Source organism: Cheilinus undulatus, linkage group 5 (assembly GCF_018320785.1).
Source record: "Cheilinus undulatus linkage group 5, ASM1832078v1, whole genome shotgun sequence".
NCBI classification, from domain to species: domain Eukaryota; kingdom Metazoa; phylum Chordata; class Actinopteri; order Labriformes; family Labridae; genus Cheilinus; species Cheilinus undulatus.
In genome coordinates, this window is record NC_054869.1 from 357,379 (window position 1) to 377,172 (window position 19,794).

Sequence of the window (19,794 nt, forward strand, 5' to 3'; positions counted from 1 at the left end):
AATCAATCAGTCAATCAATCAGTTAATCAACCAATCAATCAGTCAATCAATCAGTTAATCGGTCAATCAATCAGTCAATCAATCAATCAATCAGTCAATCAGTCAGTCAATCAATCAATCAATCAATCAATCAATCAACCAATCAATCAGTCAATCAATCAACCAGTCAATCAATCAGTCAATCAATCAATCAATCAGTCAATCAATCAGTCAATCAGTCAATCAATCAGTTAATCAACCAATCAATCAATCAGTCAATCAATCAGTCAATCAATCAATCAATCAATCAGTCAATCAGTCAGTCAATCAATCAATCAATCAGTCAATCAGTCAATCAATCAGTCAATCAGTCAATCAATCAATCAATCAATCAGTCAATCAGTCAAACAATCAATCAATCAGTCAATCAATCAGTCAATCAATCAGTCAATCGGTCAATCAATCAGTCAATCAGTCAATCAATCATTCAATCAATCAGTCAATCAATCAGTCAATCAATCAGTTAATCGAATGATCAATCAGTCAGTCAATCAGTCAATCAACCAATCAATCAGTCAATCAATCAGTCAATCAATCAATCAGTCAATCAATCAGTCAATCAACCAATCAATCAGTCAATCAATCAGTCAATCAATCAATCAGTCAATCAATCAGTCAGTCAGTCAATCAGTCAATCAACCAGTCAATCAGTCAATCAATCAGTTAATCAATCAATCAATCAGTCAATCAATCAGTTAATCGGTCAATCAATCAGTCAATCGATCAGTTAATCGATCGATCAATCAGTCAGTCAATCAACCAATCAATCAGTCAATCAATCAGTCAATCAATCAGTCAATCAATCAGTCAATCAATCAGTCAATCAGTCAATCAATCAGTTAATCAACCAACCAATCAATCAATCAGTCAATCAGTCAATCAATCAGTTAATCAACCAACCAATCAATCAATCAGTCAATCAGTCAATCAATCAGTTAATCAACCAATCAACCAATCAATCAGTCAATCAGTCAATCAGTCTGTTTGTGTGGCTGTGATTCACTTACAGACATCTTAGAGGACCAGCACTCTCCTCTGTTCTCTTTGATTATTCCGTTTTTGCATAATCCAGCATTAAAGTACTAAACTCAGGAAGAACCAGGATCCTCACAGACCCGACAGAGACCAGGATCCTCACAGACCCGACAGAGACCAGGATCCTCACAGACCCGACAGAGACCAGGATCCTCACAGACCCGACAGAGACCAGGATCCTCACAGACCCGACAGAGACCAGGATCCTCACAGACCCGACAGAGACCTGGTCCCTCACAGACCCGACAGAGACCTGGTCCCTCACAGACCCGACAGAGACCAGGATCCTCACAGACCCGACAAAGACCAGGATCCTCACAGACCTGACAGAGACCGGGATCCTCACAGACCTGACAGAGACCAGGATCCTCACAGACCCGACAGAGACCTGGATCTTTACAGACCTGTCAGAGACCAGGATCCTCACAGACCTGACAGAGACCAGGATCCTCACAGACCCGACAGAGACCTGGTCCCTCACAGACCCGACAGAGACCTGGTCCCTCACAGACCCGACAGAGACCAGGATCCTCACAGACCTGACAAAGACCAGGATCCTCACAGACCTGACAGAGACCGGGATCCTCACAGACCTGACAGAGACCAGGATCCTCACAGACCCGACAGAGACCTGGATCTTTACAGACCTGTCAGAGACCAGGATCCTCACAGACCTGACAGAGACCAGGATCCTCACAGACCCGACAGAGACCTGGTCCCTCACAGACCCGACAGAGACCTGGTCCCTCACAGACCCGACAGAGACCGGGATCCTCACAGACCCGACAGAGACCGGGATCCTCACAGACCCGACAGAGACCGGGATCCTCACAGACCCGACAGAGACCGGGATCCTCACAGACCCGACAGAGACCGGGATCCTCACAGACCCGACAGAGACCTGGATCCTCACAGACCCGACAGAGACCGGGATCCTCACAGACCCGACAGAGACCGGGATCCTCACAGACCCGACAGAGACCGGGATCCTCACAGACCCGACAGAGACCGGGATCCTCACAGACCCGACAGAGACCGGGATCCTCACAGACCCGACAGAGACCGGGATCCTCACAGACCCGACAGAGGCCGGGATCCTCACAGACCCGACAGAGGCCGGGATCCTCACAGACCCGACAGAGACCGGGATCCTCACAGACCCGACAGAGACCAGGATCCTCTGTAGAGTTTTTTGGGAGGTCTGAATGATCTTTAATCCTGAACGTTTCTGTCCCAGCTCAGATCGCCTTCATTCAGGACGTGGGTCAGATGTCTCTGAGGAGGGGCCTTGGCAGGTATGCAATACCTTCATCTACCCATAATGCACCTGGATTCCCATGTTGAAGGGTCTCAGAGATCTTCAGAGGACTCGTCAGCCAGGACCGGCATGGATCTCAGCAGACCCTCTACCAGACTCTGGGTCTCGCTCACTGAGCGTTTCGTTCATTCACACCTGAAACAGACGGTTCACAGGAGGGGGTTCCCGGTGGACCCCTTCTGGCCATGGAGGTCATGGTCCCCATGGCTGCGCAGACTCTGTTGCAGCCCACCATGGCACCTCCCCACCAGGCAGCTGTGGGTCTGGCCTCTGCAGGGCCTGACCTAGTGCTGATACGCTGCTCAGTTTCTGTCCACAAGACGGTCTTGAACGCCAGCGCTCCATCTACCCGCTTACAGTAGGAGACCGGGTGGCGGCATGGTGTACAATCTACCATGTAGACCCAGAGGGCTGCTTGGTACCAGCTATCCTAGACTTCTTCTGAATCCTCTTGGATTCTGGCCTTTCCCGGTCTACCCTCAGGCTGTATGTAGCAGCCACACTCCAGTCGACAATAGCACACTCAGTTTCCACGCGTCGGCTACGCTTTTCTTGAAGGGAGCTATGAGGCTCAGTCCCCCACAAGCCCCTAGAGTGCCAGCTTGGGACCTGCCCCTCGTACTGGACCGTCTGCGTTTGCCTCCTTTTGAGCCTCTGGCACAGGCAGAGCTGAGGTGGCTATCAGCAAAGGCTGCCTTCCTCCTCGCCATTACTACGGCGAGGCAAGTCAGGGAGCTCCACGCCTTGTCTGTCAGCTACATGTCTGAGGTGGCACCCCCATGAATGTGGGGTCACCTTGAGGCCACACGCAGAGATCCCCCACCAGGGGGCGACAGTGAGAGGCCAGCGTTGCTGTGCCCGGTCCGTGCCTTCAGAGCGTCTTTGACCAGCACATCTGACCTCCTGAGCGTCCCAGGACAGGTAGTGCTGTCTCCGAGCATTACAGTTAAAACATCATACACGGTCGCCCACTGCCAGGGGTATATCCACTCCGTCGGCGGCCATGAGAGGGGCGCAGACTTCACCAGGCTCTACCAAGTGAACATCCCCAGGGTGTGATCCCAGACTCTGTTTCAGGTTTGCATGTATTGGATTCCTCGTGACCATGTTGGTAAAGGTCATCCACTGCTTGAAGCCCCGCCTCTGACGGTCAGAAAGGATGAAATAGATATGAAGGTTGTGTTTGTAACATTGTGAGAAGATCCTGTAGAAACGGATCCTCTGATGACACTGGAATATAGACTTCCCGGGTCAGCGGGTGTCACACCTGACCTCGTAGGTAGAGCTACTTGACCCGTGTGTTGGCGATGTGTTTACAGGAAGTCATCCAGGATTCACAGAGCCATAGTTACAAGCAGAACCTTCCGTTCTCTCTCCATCTCTCCTGAACAGTCCTACCGTCTCTCTCTCTAGCGTGCTTGTTGAGCAGCAGCTGTTCTCTCTGCAGCGCGTCCTATAACCACATTACTCTGCTGTAAAGAGCGTGCCTCATTTAAATCATAGAGTGCATCATATTCATCTTCTTCTTTGCTTTAATTACAAACAGTGCTGGACTGGAGAGAAAATTTGGCCCTGGCATTTTTTGGTGCTCCGCAGCCCTCCAGCTCCAGTTGAACACAGCTCAGCCCTTTAACAGGTCTACCGAATAATTTCCTCTAAGGATAAATAAACTGTTGATGTTAGGGGGGCATGTGGTGGACCCTGTACCCTTACCATAGTAGAATAGAATCACACCGGCCTCAGAGAGTTCCAGCCCACTGGGAACATGTCCTGGATGCCAGATACCAGTGCAGCCCTGATCAGTAGTTCATGATAGAGGGGTCTAAATGTGTATTAGAGATGTTTTAATTAGTAAATACTGCCGATCAGTACTTTCCAAAAGGATCCCTCTTCAAACCTCTCGTATACGTCAGGTCCACGTTACGTCACAATCCCGCCCTCTCGCTCCTTCATTTGCATTCGTGCCGTGCTTTGGTCCACCTCGTCCTTCCGTGCCGTGGCCAAGCGTGGAATAGAGCTCTCCCACTGGTCAGACATTCTGGACCTTAGGCTCAGACGGGGTCCAGATTACGCGGAGAGAACGCCCTCAGTCAGGCGGGAATCTTAACCTAGAGCGGCGTTGTTTGGTTTTACCAAACTCCTCTTCTGGTTGATTTATTGAACATGTTCCCGCCTTCCCTGCATGACCATAACCGTTCTCATCCGCAGATTAAAACTGGAGGCTCTGACGGACAAAGATCCAGCTCAGCAGGAGGAAGAGGAGGAGGAGGAGGAGAAGAGCCAGGGTGATGAAGATCTGTCAGCCAGTCAGCCCAAAGCTGTGAGCAGTCAGATCCTCCTGGAGGAGGACGAGCTGCTCATTGAGGAGTACAACAGTGACTGAACGCACCATGACCCCGTTTATACCTCACGTTAACATCCATACTGGGGCTCTGGATTATTGGTCTCAGCAGAGCTGGTCTCTAGGCTCTGAAACAGATCCTCATTTGGTACTGGTTTAGTTTTTCTGTCTTTAAAACAACAAAAACAGTAAAGAGGACAGAGCCCTGAGCTCTGAGAAACGTCACATCAGGACTGTCCTTGCTGGAGCTGGTGAGGATGGAGGTGAATGCCGGCTCCACCCCCTCCAACACTTTCCAACTATGGCCAAGCTTCACAAACATTCCATCCTCTGCCTTTGACGATGATCCCATCCTTTAGAGCTTCTAAAACGTTCCATCATTGCTGCTGCATGCAGGCCAGCCCAGGCCCCCAATAATCATTCCAGTCTAGCCAGTGCCTCTCTAGGTTTATGGTCTAGATAGTACACCAGCAGCATGTTTATGATAACACGAGGGAGAAAAGCGGTTAAAGAGGTGCCACTAGCCTCTGAGCTCATGCCTTGGTATCCCTGCATTCTGATAAGAATGAGGCTAACTAGCCACCAGCTAAGAGGCTAACAGGGCCTCTTTAACAGCTTTTCTCCTTCATTTTGTCATGAATACACACTGGACACACTGGTCTATTATGTGGTAAATGATTATAGTAGGGTACTGGTTAGACTGGAATGGCACCACAAAAGGACTGGTGAGGCTGGAGAAACTCCAACTAGCCATGGAAACAGTGTTTGGGCTTTGATTGGTTTGGTGAGTTACGGCGTCACTAAGGTGAGCGGTGAATTCAGGCGTCAGTGGAGAAGTATCTTTAAAGAGATAACGCATGCTAGAGGGGATGTTAAGAAGAGGTGTAAACGGGGTCTGTGCAGCTCCAACATACTGTTACAGCAGGCAGAGTGTTCCGTCTGTATGGAGAGAGTCAGACACTGAGGAGGGAATGTTAGGATTTCTGAGAGAGTCGGACACTGAGGAGGGAATGTTAGGATTTCTGAGAGATTCAGACACTGAGGAGGGAATGTTAGGATTTCTGAGAGATTCAGACACTGAGGAGGGAATGTTAGGATTTCTGAGAGAGTCGGACACTGAGGAGGGAATGTTAGGATTTCTGAGAGATTCAGACACTGAGGAGGGAATGTTAGGATTTCTGAGAGAGTCGGACACTGAGGAGGGAATGTTAGGATTTCTGAGAGATTCAGACACTGAGGAGGGAATGTTAGGATTTCTGAGAGATTCAGACACTGAGGAGGGAATGTTAGGATTTCTGAGAGGTTCAGACCCTGAGGAGGGAATGTTAGGCTTTCTGAGAGATTCAGACACTGAGGAGGGAATGTTAGGATTTCTGAGAGATTCAGACACTGAGGAGGGAATGTTAGGATTTCTGAGAGGTTCAGACCCTGAGGAGGGAATGTTAGGCTTTCTGAGAGAGTCAGACACTGAGGAGGGAATGTTAGGATTTCTGAGAGAGTCAGACACTGAGGAGGGAATGTTAGGATTTCTGAGAGATTCAGACACTGAGGAGGGAATGTTAGGATTTCTGAAAGAGTCAGACACTGAGGAGGGAATGTTAGGATTTCTGAGAGATTCAGACACTGAGGAGGGAATGTTAGGATATCTGAAAGAGTTCGGACACTGAGGAGGGAATGTTAGGATTTCTGAGAGAGTTCAGACACTGAGGAGGGAATGTTAGGATTTCTGAAAGATTCAGACACTGAGGAGGGAATGTTAGGATTTCTGAGAGGTTCAGACACTGAGGAGGAATGTTAGGATTTCTGAGAGATTCAGACACTGAGGAGGGAATGTTAGGATTTCTGAGAGAGTCAGACACTGAGGAGGGAATGTTAGGATTTCTAAGAGATTCAGACACTGAGGAGGGAATGTTAGGATTTCTGAGAGATTCAGACACTGAGGAGGGAATGTTAGGATTTCTGAGAGGTTCAGACACTGAGGAGGGAATGTTAGGATTTCTGAGAGATTCAGACACTGAGGAGGGAATGTTAGGATTTCTGAGAGATTCAGACACTGAGGAGGGAATGTTAGGATTTCTGAGAGATTCAGACACTGAGGAGGGAATGTTAGGATTTCTGAGAGGTTCAGACCCTGAGGAGGGAATGTTAGGCTTTCTGAGAGAGTCAGACACTGAGGAGGGAATGTTAGGATTTCTGAGAGAGTCGGACACTGAGGAGGGAATGTTAGGATTTCTGAGAGATTCAGACACTGAGGAGGGAATGTTAGGATTTCTGAGAGATTCAGACACTGAGGAGGGAATGTTAGGATTTCTGAGAGGTTCAGACCCTGAGGAGGGAATGTTAGGCTTTCTGAGAGATTCAGACACTGAGGAGGGAATGTTAGGATTTCTGAGAGATTCAGACACTGAGGAGGGAATGTTAGGATTTCTGAGAGGTTCAGACCCTGAGGAGGGAATGTTAGGCTTTCTGAGAGAGTCAGACACTGAGGAGGGAATGTTAGGATTTCTGAGAGAGTCAGACACTGAGGAGGGAATGTTAGGATTTCTGAGAGATTCAGACACTGAGGAGGGAATGTTAGGATTTCTGAGAGGTTCAGACCCTGAGGAGGGAATGTTAGGCTTTCTGAGAGAGTCAGACACTGAGGAGGGAATGTTAGGATTTCTGAGAGAGTCAGACACTGAGGAGGGAATGTTAGGATTTCTGAGAGATTCAGACACTGAGGAGGGAATGTTAGGATTTCTGAAAGAGTCAGACACTGAGGAGGGAATGTTAGGATTTCTGAGAGATTCAGACACTGAGGAGGGAATGTTAGGATTTCTGAAAGAGTCGGACACTGAGGAGGGAATGTTAGGATTTCTGAGAGAGTCGGACACTGAGGAGGGAATGTTAGGATTTCTGAGAGATTCAGACACTGAGGAGGGAATGTTAGGATTTCTGAGAGGTTCAGACACTGAGGAGGGAATGTTAGGATTTCTGAGAGATTCAGACACTGAGGAGGGAATGTTAGGATTTCTGAGAGGTTCAGACACTGAGGAGGGAATGTTAGGATTTCTGAGAGAGTCAGACACTGAGGAGGGAATGTTAGGATTTCTGAGAGAGTCAGACACTGAGGAGGGAATGTTAGGATTTCTGAGAGATTCAGACACTGAGGAGGGAATGTTAGGATTTCTAAGAGATTCAGACACTGAGGAGGGAATGTTAGGATTTCTGAGAGATTCAGACACTGAGGAGGGAATGTTAGGATTTCTGAGAGATTCAGACACTGAGGAGGGAATGTTAGGGTTTCTGAGAGATTCAGACACTGAGGAGGGAATGTTAGGATTTCTGAGAATAATTGTTGTGAGAGGACAGACTGCGAGGGTTAAAGAAGTTGTTTCAATGTTAGTTAAAAAAACAGGAAGTAAAAATGTTTACCTGGTACCCGTTTTTTTCAGGCAGTTCAGATTAAAGCCAGATGTTGAAAATCAGAAAATGGAATCCTAACATTTTTTTCCTGTTTCTTGTTTTTCCTTTTCCCAAAAGAAATAAAAGAACAGGAGTGTTTTTCATTGTATTTCTTTTGTGTTCAGGATCAAAGACCAAAGACCGGAAACCTGGAGATGTAACATTCTTTTTTTTCTCATCACCTGAGCAATGCCACACATACAGGACAAAAAAGAATGTTACATCATCAGTGCTCAGTCCTTTGATCCTTTTTCATTAAAAAACATCAAGATAGGTTTGTTTCAGTTTCTTTTTTTGTTTTTTTTTTCCAGAAATGAATTCTTAAATGAAAACCAGTCCAATTCTCATCTTCTTTATTGTTTTCAGAAAGAACAGAACACTGGAGATGTAACATTCTTTTATTCACAACTGAACAAAGTCACACTTGTAGGACAAAAGAATGTTACATTTCCAATGTTCCTTTCTCTTTTCTTACCCTGAAGACAGAAACGAGAAGATGAAAATCGAACCATTTTCTTCCTCTAGGAGAAAGAACTGAAACAAAAACAACAGTTCATGTTTTTTCCATTCTTGATTCTGAGTTTAATCTGAACCGTCTGAAAGAGCCGAGGGCTTTTTAAACTTTTTGTCCTTTCTTCTTAGCCTAACCGTAACACCAGCGTGAAAAGGTTTGATATGATTCTATAGAAAACTGTACGGACACCTGTCTGAGTCCTGCAGATCCAACATTTGGTGATTTCCTGTTTTTGATGATCAAAAATGTGAAGAAAAACTCTTCTGTAATTGTCCAGATAACATCTCAGTGCTCCAGAGCAGTGAGTTTAAATTGATGAAATCTGACGACAGCTAAAAGAACAGAGGCTTCATGATCTCCAGTCAGAGGAAGGAGGGTTGGACTAGTGAGGAGTGTCTGAATCTTGAGTTGGAGAGTAAGGTGGAGCACGCCATGCGTGACTGTGGTCTCTAAATCACAGATGGGGCGATATTCCTCATGACTGCAGTTTAATCCAGCAGAGATGTTCTGATCCATCAGGAACACAGAAGCTATAAAATCCTACTTTTCTGCTCTTTTATAAGATAAAAACATCACTTCCTGTTCAGAAGTTAAAATAATCCCAGTCACATGTTTTTCTACTGATTGTCCTAAGTAAAGGTTTCCCCTCTAATGCTCTACTGCCCCCTGCTGGCCCACACTCCTATCTCTGAGGTCCGTTCCCTCTGGAACATTCATCATCACATTAAAAACTCAGTGTCCCATTTTCAGAAAGACCTCCAGGTTCTTTTATCCTCCAGATATTATCATCAACATCAGACCCACAGGAACTCTGAGCCGGCCTCGTTAGTCATTGAACCCCCATAGCCGATATATCATACAGATATAGTTATTATATTCTATTTTATACGTCCACATGGTGGCTCAGTGATGCTACGGCCAACGGACTGTTGATTTCGAATGAGAAATCCAAAATCAGGAAACAAACTTTCACAGTTTCTGTGGGAAAATAGGAGAACATGGAAACCTGCCGTGGTTTTTCAGGAAGTTCAGAATAAGATAGAAATTAAAAAAAAAAAAAAAAGCAAAAAGCAAAATGATGACGGTCATTTGATTTCAGTTTCTCGATTTTTATTTTATAAAAGTGTATTATTAAGAAACGTTTCAGTTTGTTCATACTATTTTTGTGATCAGATCAAAAAGAAGCTCAAAGAACAGAACGCTGGTGATGTAACATTCTTTTTCTATTCATCCTGCTGTAGGTGTTGTGAAAAAGAATGTTACATCACCAGTGCTCTGTTCTTTGATCTGGACACAAAAACGATAACTTTCATTTATTAGTTTCTTTTGGAAAATGAGAGAAATGAAGGGAATAACTGTACTTTTGTTTCCTGGTTTTTGGTCTGATCTGCCTGAAAGGGTCAAAGGTCATTTCCATGGTATTTGGGGCACTCTGACCTCTGTTTGCTTCCTAAATGTCTTCAGTCCTAACCCACTGTTTGAAAAACGGTCAAAAATGTGATGGAACAGAGACGTGGGGATGTGTCCTTCAAAATAAAAGCCCATCAGACAGTGTTTAACATTATTTCACCAGACACACATCTGTGACCCACTTTTGGGTTCCAGTCTACCAGTTGAGAACCAAGGGTTTAGATCTAGTGATCCCTGTGCAGGAGTTTACCTGAAGCTCCTGATCATGAAAGAAGTAAATTGCCCATTAATGTGTGTCTAGGACTGTGGTATCAGCCAGGTCTAAGTGATGGAATCAGGTCTGAGACTTCCATGGCGGTCTGGATGTGTTTGGGGGATCTGGGTCGTACTTCCTCTCCTTTAAGCGGACTCCTTTGTCAGTCGTCTGCTGGTTCAGCTGTTTGGCGTCTCTCTGAGGGTCACACGGCACCGCCAGAGCTCCACGCCAAGCTGCTGTTTGCATTTATTTGTTTGTGCTCATTCAGCACTTCCTGTGGTTTTTGTGTTGGTGGTTTTGCTGAGCGCGGACCGGTCTGGACTTGTTCTTCTGACCTGAGAAAAGGTCTGTGTTTAATTTAAGGAAAGCTCGGCCAATAAAAAAACCAAACCAACGTTCTCTTGTCGTTCCTCTCACACACCTTCACCCAATATTTACTCAGCGCTTCCCATGAAGCTCCTTTAAATATTCCCTCAGGCACGCTCAGTGACACTCTACCTGTCTGCAGGAAGTCACTGCAGGACTTTCAAAGTAAAGGTAAATATGTATTGTCAGCTCTACTACGGCGTAACCATTTTTTATTTTAATGTTGTGACTTGAATAAAATACTGTGAAATAAAATAAACTGAAGATTTTCTTCTGATTCTGCCTGGAAACTAGAACTCTGTTCTCTGTATTTAAACACTGCTCTCAAAAATTTGACTATTTTTAAATACTTCACTTTTATTTGCTCATTATTTTTTTTGTTTTCAAAGTGCATTCTTACAGTCTGTCACACTGACACCTGTTGATATAAAGCATTATAGGGTTTTATATTTAGCACATTCAGGTGCTGTATAATAGTCATTCATTAAAGCAGTCTGATGTCTGAGCTAGACTGGTACAGAGATGGTCTGGGATGGCTTCACCTGGACTGGACTGGCTGTGTAGACCAGTGGCTCTCCACCACTCTGGTAAAAGGAGAATAATAAGTCAGATCTCCATAAAGTAATGGTAATGTACTTGTTGTGACAGGATTAGTAGGTTAAACTAAATGTATAGATATTTGTCCAGTCAGGGCTTCCATACATCAGAGACTCTGACTCTTTTTTCCCCAAGGTGCTCATTCATGACCTTCTTTTGGGTTCAGACCCAGCTGTTGGGAAACACTGGTGCAGACAGAGCTGGTCCTGGCTCATGCTGACTGTCCTTTGTTCACAAATCTGTGGGCCAAACTGGTGAGGAGTGCTACTCAGCAGCTCCGCCCACTTTTCCCACAGTTATCAACTATGGTCAACTGTTTGACCAATAAGGCTTCACCAACATTCCTTCTGCCTTTGATGATGAGGCCAACAGTGATGGTGAACATTCCAGAATGCCAGTCAGATATGTCATCAGAAATCAGAATTCCAACTCTGAGAACTTTGGCACCAAGTTACTGACCCAGCTACTGGAGCGTGCTGTGATGTCATCCCCAGCTCCACCCACCGTCAAAGGTGAAAGGTACACAGAATTATAAAACATTCCATTCTTGTCTTTGTAGATGATGTCATCCTGTAAGGTCACAAAACATTCCATTCTTGCCTTTGTAGATGATGTCATCCTGTAAGGTCACAAAACATTCCATTCTTGTCTTTGTAGATGATGTCATCCTGTTAGCTAATTAAACATTCCTATCTTGCCTTTGGAGATGATGTCATCCTGTTAGCTCATAAAACATTCCATCCTTGCCCTTGAAGATGATGTCATCCTGCCATCCTATCAGCTGGTCTTCTTTATAACTATATCGTGGTAATGTTATGTTTTTATCTATAATAGTCTACGTTGAAAACACAGAAGGTTAAACATATATTTAAACAAACCAAACCGGATGTTGTTCTTTGTTTTCTACTGTTAGGCCTACCTTCCCGTGGCTGCCGGCCACGCCCATCCAGGTGACGTCAAACGACGTTTGTCAGGTGTTTAATCGCGTGCTCTTCAGGGCAGAAACACTGCTCTGCTGCCTTCTCATCCACTTCATTAGAATCAACAGAGAAAAACTGAAATGTTCAGTTCAGGTGAGGCTTAATGAATCCGTGACTGTCGGTGAGTTTTATTTTGAAGGTACTGAGCGGAAGTAGGAGCAGGAGCTGCGGGGGCTGATCAGAGGACAGACGGTCTGACGGTCTGATGGTCTCAGGTCCAGGAGTCAGAGTTCTTCTTCTTCTGATTTTGGGGTTCAAACTTTAAAGAGTCGATCAGAGTTTGAGTTTTGATTCTGTCTCTGTGGAGGATCCAAGAACAGGTGAGCTCCAGGTAAGATCTATTCTCCATTATCCACCTGTCTGTCCGTGGGTGTAAGCATTAAAGGAACAGTTCGCCGTTTTACCGAAGGTTCTGTAGAGGCTGATTGGAACTTTGGATAAGTTTAAAACGAGAATAAGTCCGTTTGATCAATAAAATTAAGATTAAAATTAGACAAGAAGAAGAAGAGAGCAGGGATCAACAGTCTAAAACCTCACTGACCAATCATAATAAAGGATGGAGACGGACTGGAAAACCTCACTGACCAATCATAATAAAGGATGGAGACGGACTGGAAAACCTCACTGACCAATCATAATAAAGGATGGAGACGGACTGGAAAACCTCACTGACCAATCATAATAAAGGATGGAGACGAACGAAGAAGAAGAAGGAGCAAATGTAGATTTAAAGTAAAAGAAACATTTTCATCCTAATTTAGAAAACACAAAATCAAGGTTTACAGACACACCGATAGAAAGAAGGCTCTAGGATAAGGTTCTAGGTCAGAAATGTAAGAACGTTAAAAAACCAGCAGACACAGACAGGAACATTGTGATTCTAATTCAGAAAAAGAACCTGGGGTCTACAGGGATATTCCAAAAGGTTCTAAAGGATTCTATATGTTCCAAAGGTCAGTGTTCTAAAGGCTCTGCAGGGACGTTCTCAGAGTTCTATGTTCTAGAGGCTCTGCAGGGACGTTCTCAGAGTTCTATGTTCTAGAGGCTCTGCAGGGACATTCTCAGAGTTCTATGTTCTAGAGGCTCTGCAGGGACATTTTCAGAGTTCTATGTTCTAAAGGCTCTGCAGGGACGTTCTCAGAGTTCTATGTTCTAGAGGCTCTGCAGGGACGTTCTCAGAGTTCTATGTTCTAGAGGCTCTGCAGGGACGTTCTCAGAGTTCTATGTTCTAAAGGCTCTGCAGGGACATTCTCAGAGTTCTATGTTCTAGAGGCTCTGCAGGGACATTCTCAGAGTTCTATGTTCTAGAGGCTCTGCAGGGACATTCTCAGAGTTCTATGTTCTAGAGGCTCTGCAGGGACATTCTCAGAGTTCTATGTTCTAGAGGCTCTGCAGGGACATTCTCAGAGTTCTATGTTCTAGAGGCTCTGCAGGGACATTCTCAGAGTTCTATGTTCTAGAGGCTCTGCAGGGACGTTCTCAGAGTTCTATGTTCTAAAGGCTCTGCAGGGACATTCTCAGAGTTCTATGTTCTAGAGGCTCTGCAGGGACGTTCTCAGAGTTCTATGTTCTAGAGGCTCTGCAGGGACATTCTCAGAGTTCTATGTTCTAGAGGCTCTGCAGGGACATTCTCAGAGTTCTATGTTCTAGAGGCTCTGCAGGGACGTTCTCAGAGTTCTATGTTCTAGAGGCTCTGCAGGGACGTTCTCAGAGTTCTATGTTCTAGAGGCTCTGCAGGGACGTTCTCAGAGTTCTATGTTCTAAAGGCTCTGCAGGGACGTTCTCAGAGTTCTATTTTCTAAAGGCTCTGCAGGGACGTTCTCAGAGTTCTATGTTCTAGAGGCTCTGCAGGGACATTCTCAGAGTTCTATGTTCTAGAGGCTCTGCAGGGACGTTCTCAGAGTTCTATGTTCTAAAGGCTCTGCAGGGACGTTCTCAGAGTTCTATGTTCTAGAGGCTCTGCAGGGACATTCTCAGAGTTCTATGTTCTAAAGGCTCTGCAGGGACGTTCTCAGAGATCTATGTTCTAGAGGCTCTGCAGGGACATTCTCAGAGTTCTATGTTCTAGAGGCTCTGCAGGGACGTTCTCAGAGTTCTATGTTCTAGAGGCTCTGCAGGGACATTCTCAGAGTTCTATGTTCTAGAGGCTCTGCAGGGACATTTTCAGAGTTCTATGTTCTAAAGGCTCTGCAGGGACGTTCTCAGAGTTCTATGTTCTAGAGGCTCTGCAGTGTGGTTCTCAGAGGTCTAGGTTCTAGAGGCTCTGCAGGGACGTTCTCAGAGTTCTATGTTCTAAAGGCTCTGCAGGGACGTTCTCAGAGTTCTATGTTCTAAAGGCTCTGCAGGGACGTTCTCAGAGTTCTATGTTCTAGAGGCTCTGCAGGGACATTCTCAGAGTTCTATGGTCTACAGGCACTGCAGTGACCTTCTCAGAGTTCTATGTTCTAGAGGCTCTGCAGGGACATTCTCAGAGTTCTATGTTCTAGAGGCTCTGCAGGGACATTCTCAGAGTTCTATGTTCTAGAGGCTCTGCAGGGACGTTCTCAGAGTTCTATGTTCTAAAGGCTCTGCAGGGACGTTCTCAGAGTTCTATGTTCTAGAGGCTCTGCAGGGACATTCTCAGAGTTCTATGTTCTAGAGGCTCTGCAGGGACATTCTCAGAGTTCTATGTTCTAGAGGCTCTGCAGGGACATTCTCAGAGTTCTATGTTCTAGAGGCTCTGCAGGGACATTCTCAGAGTTCTATGTTCTAAAGGCTCTGCAGGGACGTTCTCAGAGTTCTATGTTCTAAAGGCTCTGCAGGGGTTCTCAGAGTTCTATGTTCTAAAGGCTCTGCAGTGACGTTCTCAGAGTTCTATGTTCTAGAGGCTCTGCAGGACGTTCTCAGAGTTCTATGTTCTAAAGGCTCTGCAGGGACGTTCTCAGAGTTCTATGTTCTAAAGGCTCTGCAGGGACGTTCTCAGAGTTCTATGTTCTAGAGGCTCTGCAGGGACATTCTCAGAGTTCTATGTTCTAAAGGCTCTGCAGGACGCATCTCAGAGATCTATGTTCTAGAGGCTCTGCAGGGACATTCTCAGAGTTCTATGTTCTAGAGGCTCTGCAGGGACATTCTCAGAGTTCTATGTTCTAGAGGCTCTGCAGGGACGTTCTCAGAGTTCTATGTTCTAAAGGCTCTGCAGGGACGTTCTCAGAGTTCTATGTTCTAAAGGCTCTGCAGGGCGTTCTCAGAGTTCTATGTTCTAAAGGCTCTGCAGGGACGTTCTCAGAGTTCTATGTTCTAGAGGCTCTGCAGGGACATTCTCAGAGTTCTATGTTCTAGAGGCTCTGCAGGGACATTCTCAGAGTTCTATGTTCTAGAGGCTCTGCAGGGACATTCTCAGAGTTCTATGTTCTAAAGGCTCTGCAGGGACCTTCTCAGAGTTCTATGTTCTAGAGGCTCTGCAGGGACCTTCTCAGAGTTCTATGTTCTAGAGGCTCTGCAGGGGCGTTCTCAGAGTTCTATGTTCTAAAGGCTCTGCAGGACGTTCTCAGAGTTCTATGTTCTAGAGGCTCTGCAGGGGCTCTCAGAGTTCTATGTTCTAGAGGCTCTGCAGGGACATTCTCAGAGTTCTATGTTCTAGAGGCTCTGCAGGGACATTCTCAGAGTTCTATGTTCTAGAGGCTCTGCAGGGACGTTCTCAGAGTTCTATGTTCTAAAGGCTCTGCAGGGACGTTCTCAGAGTTCTATGTTCTAAAGGCTCTGCAGGGACGTTCTCAGAGTTCTATGTTCTAGAGGCTCTGCAGGGACGTTCTCAGAGTTCTATGTTCTAGAGGCTCTGCAGGGACATTCTCAGAGTTCTATGTTCTAGAGGCTCTGCAGGGACGTTCTCAGAGTTCTATGTTCTAGAGGCTCTGCAGGGACGTTCTCAGAGTTCTATGTTCTAAAGGCTCTGCAGGGACGTTCTCAGAGTTCTATGTTCTAGAGGCTCTGCAGGGACGTTCTCAGAGTTCTATGTTCTAAAGGCTCTGCAGGGACGTTCTCAGAGTTCTATGTTCTAGAGGCTCTGCAGGACGTTCTCAGAGTTCTATGTTCTAAAGGCTCTGCAGGACGTTCTCAGAGTTCTATGTTCTAGAGGCTCTGCAGGACGTTCTCAGAGTTCTATGTTCTAGAGGCTCTGCAGGACGTTCTCAGAGTTCTATGTTCTAGAGGCTCTGCAGGGACATTCTCAGAGTTCTATGTTCTAGAGGCTCTGCAGGGACGTTCTCAGAGTTCTATGTTCTAGAGGCTCTGCAGGGACGTTCTCAGAGTTCTATGTTCTAGAGGCTCTGCAGGGACGTTCTCAGAGTTCTATGTTCTAGAGGCTCTGCAGGGACGTTCTCAGAGTTCTATGTTCTAGAGGCTCTGCAGGGACGTTCTCAGAGTTCTATGTTCTAGAGGCTCTGCAGGGACGTTCTCAGAGTTCTATGTTCTAGAGGCTCTGCAGGGACATTCTCAGAGTTCTATGTTCTAGAGGCTCTGCAGGGACATTCTCAGAGTTCTATGTTCTAGAGGCTCTGCAGGGACATTTTCAGAGTTCTATGTTCTAAAGGCTCTGCAGGGACATTCTCAGAGTTCTATGTTCTAAAGGCTCTGCAGGGACATTCTCAGAGTTCTATGTTCTAAAGGCTCTGCAGGGACATTCTCAGAGTTCTATGTTCTAGAGGCTCTGCAGGGACGTTCTCAGAGTTCTATGTTCTAAAGGCTCTGCAGGGACATTCTCAGAGTTCTATGTTCTAAAGGCTCTGCAGGGACGTTCTCAGAGTTCTATGTTCTAGAGGCTCTGCAGGGACGTTCTCAGAGTTCTATGTTCTAATGGACATTCTAACGAGCTTTTAGGGATGCTCTCAGAGTTCTATGTTTTTTTTTTGTTTTTTTTTTAACATGTTTTATTGAATTTTGAACATTTAAGAGGAAAAAAGGAGGAAAACCGAAAAGAAAAAAGAAAACGAAAAACACATGACAGCAAGTACTGAAATAAGCAGAGTATAAACCAAGTGGGATCAGACAATACATACAAAATAAAACAAAATGGTCAAAATATCCCTATAACAAGCATGATGTACTAGTACAGGAGGTTCTACGCAGACATTTCTATATCGCTGTGACTGGATATTAAATGTAGATCAGTGAATCACAGTGCAGTAAAGTTAATGACGCACAATAAAATAATGTAACATTAAGATAAGAAACACATTAGAGAATCTTAGGGATTCTGAAGGACATGAGGGGGCCAGTTTACATCACAGCATCCCTTCTGTATTCAGTCTGTTACGCAGTCTAGAAAGGGCCCCCAAAGCTTGTCCAAGGACTTCTCATTTCCCTTCAACCTTGAACGCTCCATCAGCTAAACTTTCACAGTGTCCCCGCGCCACTGACTGATAGTTGGCGGTCTTGCTTTAATCCACTGAAATAAAACACATCTTCTCGCTCAGACAGTAAGCTTGCTCAAAAGTTTATGTTGGACATTTGTTTAGAAGAAACAAACCAGAATTGACCGGTACTGTCTCACTAAAAATAAGATTTAATTCCTGGGAAACCTTTACCCAGAAATCATATACCTCAGGACAGCTCCAGAGACAATGAATGTAAGAACCGACCTCTTTCTTACACTTGATGCAAAAGGGAGACCCCTCGGGGTCAAAGGTATTAAGGGGTTGGGGTGTACGTTGTAATCTGTGAAGGATTCTGTACTGACTTTCTGATATCCTGTTGCACAAAAAAGTTTTCCCTACGGACTCTACAGCATCAGACCAAGCCTGCTCCCCAAACTCAATCCCAAGGTCCCTCTCCCATAAACGTTTAGTTTTGTTGATGTTCAATATCTGAGAGACTGTAACTTCCTATAGGCATGGGATATGAATTTTTTATTGAGGCAAAATTGTAACAAAAATGAATCAATGTCAGAAGCTTTAGGCAAAGTTTCAGGTAGGTCAAGGCTGCTGATGAAATGTCTCACCTGTAAATAACCGTAAAAATGTTTAGAGGGTATATTTGTTTCTGACTTGTTCAAATGATAATAACTTATCAGCTTCAAACAAATCTCCAACAATCCTAACACCACAATCACACCAGTGTAGGAAAATATTTGCACCCAAACCTGGAGGGAAGGCCAGGTTGTGGATGATAGGTTGTAAAACAGATGAGGACCCCTTTCTCTGAATAAATTTAACAATCCTCTCCCAGGTTTTGATTGTATTCATTAAAATTGGGCTGCTTTGTACCTCGGCTGGAAGAAGAGATAATTTATTTGTGATGAGACCAATTAAAGATAAAGAGGGGCAGTGCCAGGTATCAACATGGGTCTCCTGCTTGGGATCAAGAAAATGTCTCAGCCAATCTGACACTATGCGCATGTGGCATGACCAATTATAAAAAGTTAAGTCCGGAATTGACAAACCACCTCTCTCTCTTGGCAATTTCAGTGTTTTAAGACTGAGACGTGATTTTTTCCCATGCCAGATAAATTTCAAAATAGCTTTATCAATGTCAGTGAAAACTGATTTATTGATCCTCAGTGGGAGCATTTGCATTGGGTACAGAATTCTTGGGAGAATGTTCATTTTCATTAAACTGACTCTACCAAACCAAGAGAGAGGGAGGTCATACCACCTAAGAAGATCACTTTTAATGGCAGAAATAATGGGAAGAAAATTCATTTTAAACAGACTGCCTAAATCAGCTGAGACCCTGACACCTAAGTATGTAAAGCCAGAGTCAGACCACTTAAATGGAAAGTTCAACAAGGTACTTTTGTCCCCAAAGTCTCCCAAAGGCAAGGCCTCAGATTTGTCATAATTAATTCTATAACCAGAAAAGCTGCCAAATACATCTATAATTTTAACAAGGGCAGGAATAGACATTTCAGGCTGAGTCATAAAGAGGATGACATCATCCGCATATAGGGCTAGCTTATGCACAGTTCCAGCAAGACATACACCAGAGATATCTTTAGAGCACCTTACAGCCTCTGCAGAGTTCTATGTTTTAAATAGAGGTGAATATAAAAACGAGATGGTCTTGGACTGCTGTGGTGTCCTTCCGACCTAAAACCATGGTCTGCACTGATCCAGGTCAGGTTCTGAGGAGACTTAGAGAAAGAACTTAAATTCACAGAGGTAGAAACATTCTAATACAAATATGTTCTCACACCTTTGATAAGGAGAGTCACTCAAGTGTTCACAACATTAAACCAATAATGAAGCCATCAAAAATTTGATCAAATTCAAAAACACTGAAGAATTTCTTTGTTTTATTAGGTTTGGTTGTTTGTTAGTTTGTTTAGAGAATAATTTTTGCAGACAACCTTCAGGGCCACCGTAGCTCAATCTTGAAATCCAGTCACAGCTGAGAACATGTTCTCTGTGTGCAGGTTCCTGAGAGAACACCACCCTGCTGAAGCTCATCTGGTACTAACTCCTGGTACAGATGCAGGCGAGGGGCGGGGCCTGCAGTCTGGATGATGACATGCTGGACGGG

The 19,794-nt window shown here is 45.0% G+C and overlaps 1 protein-coding gene across 3 annotated transcripts in view; it reads left to right on the forward strand.

Annotated features, from left to right (window-relative positions):
• rad17 (RAD17 checkpoint clamp loader component) overlaps nt 1-6,362 on the forward strand; it is a 71,277-nt gene extending 64,915 nt beyond the window's left edge. For 2 of the 3 annotated variants that reach the window (XM_041787878.1, XM_041787877.1), the window contains 2 exons: nt 2,312-2,369; nt 4,601-6,362. In XM_041787878.1, coding sequence (XP_041643812.1) covers nt 2,312-2,369; nt 4,601-4,775 — 233 coding nt within the window. In that variant the 3' untranslated portion in view covers nt 4,776-6,362. The remainder of the gene's footprint in view (nt 1-2,311; nt 2,370-4,600) is intronic. The other variant, XM_041787879.1, reaches the window with a different exon arrangement.
• The last annotated feature ends 13,432 nt before the right edge of the window (nt 6,363-19,794 follow it).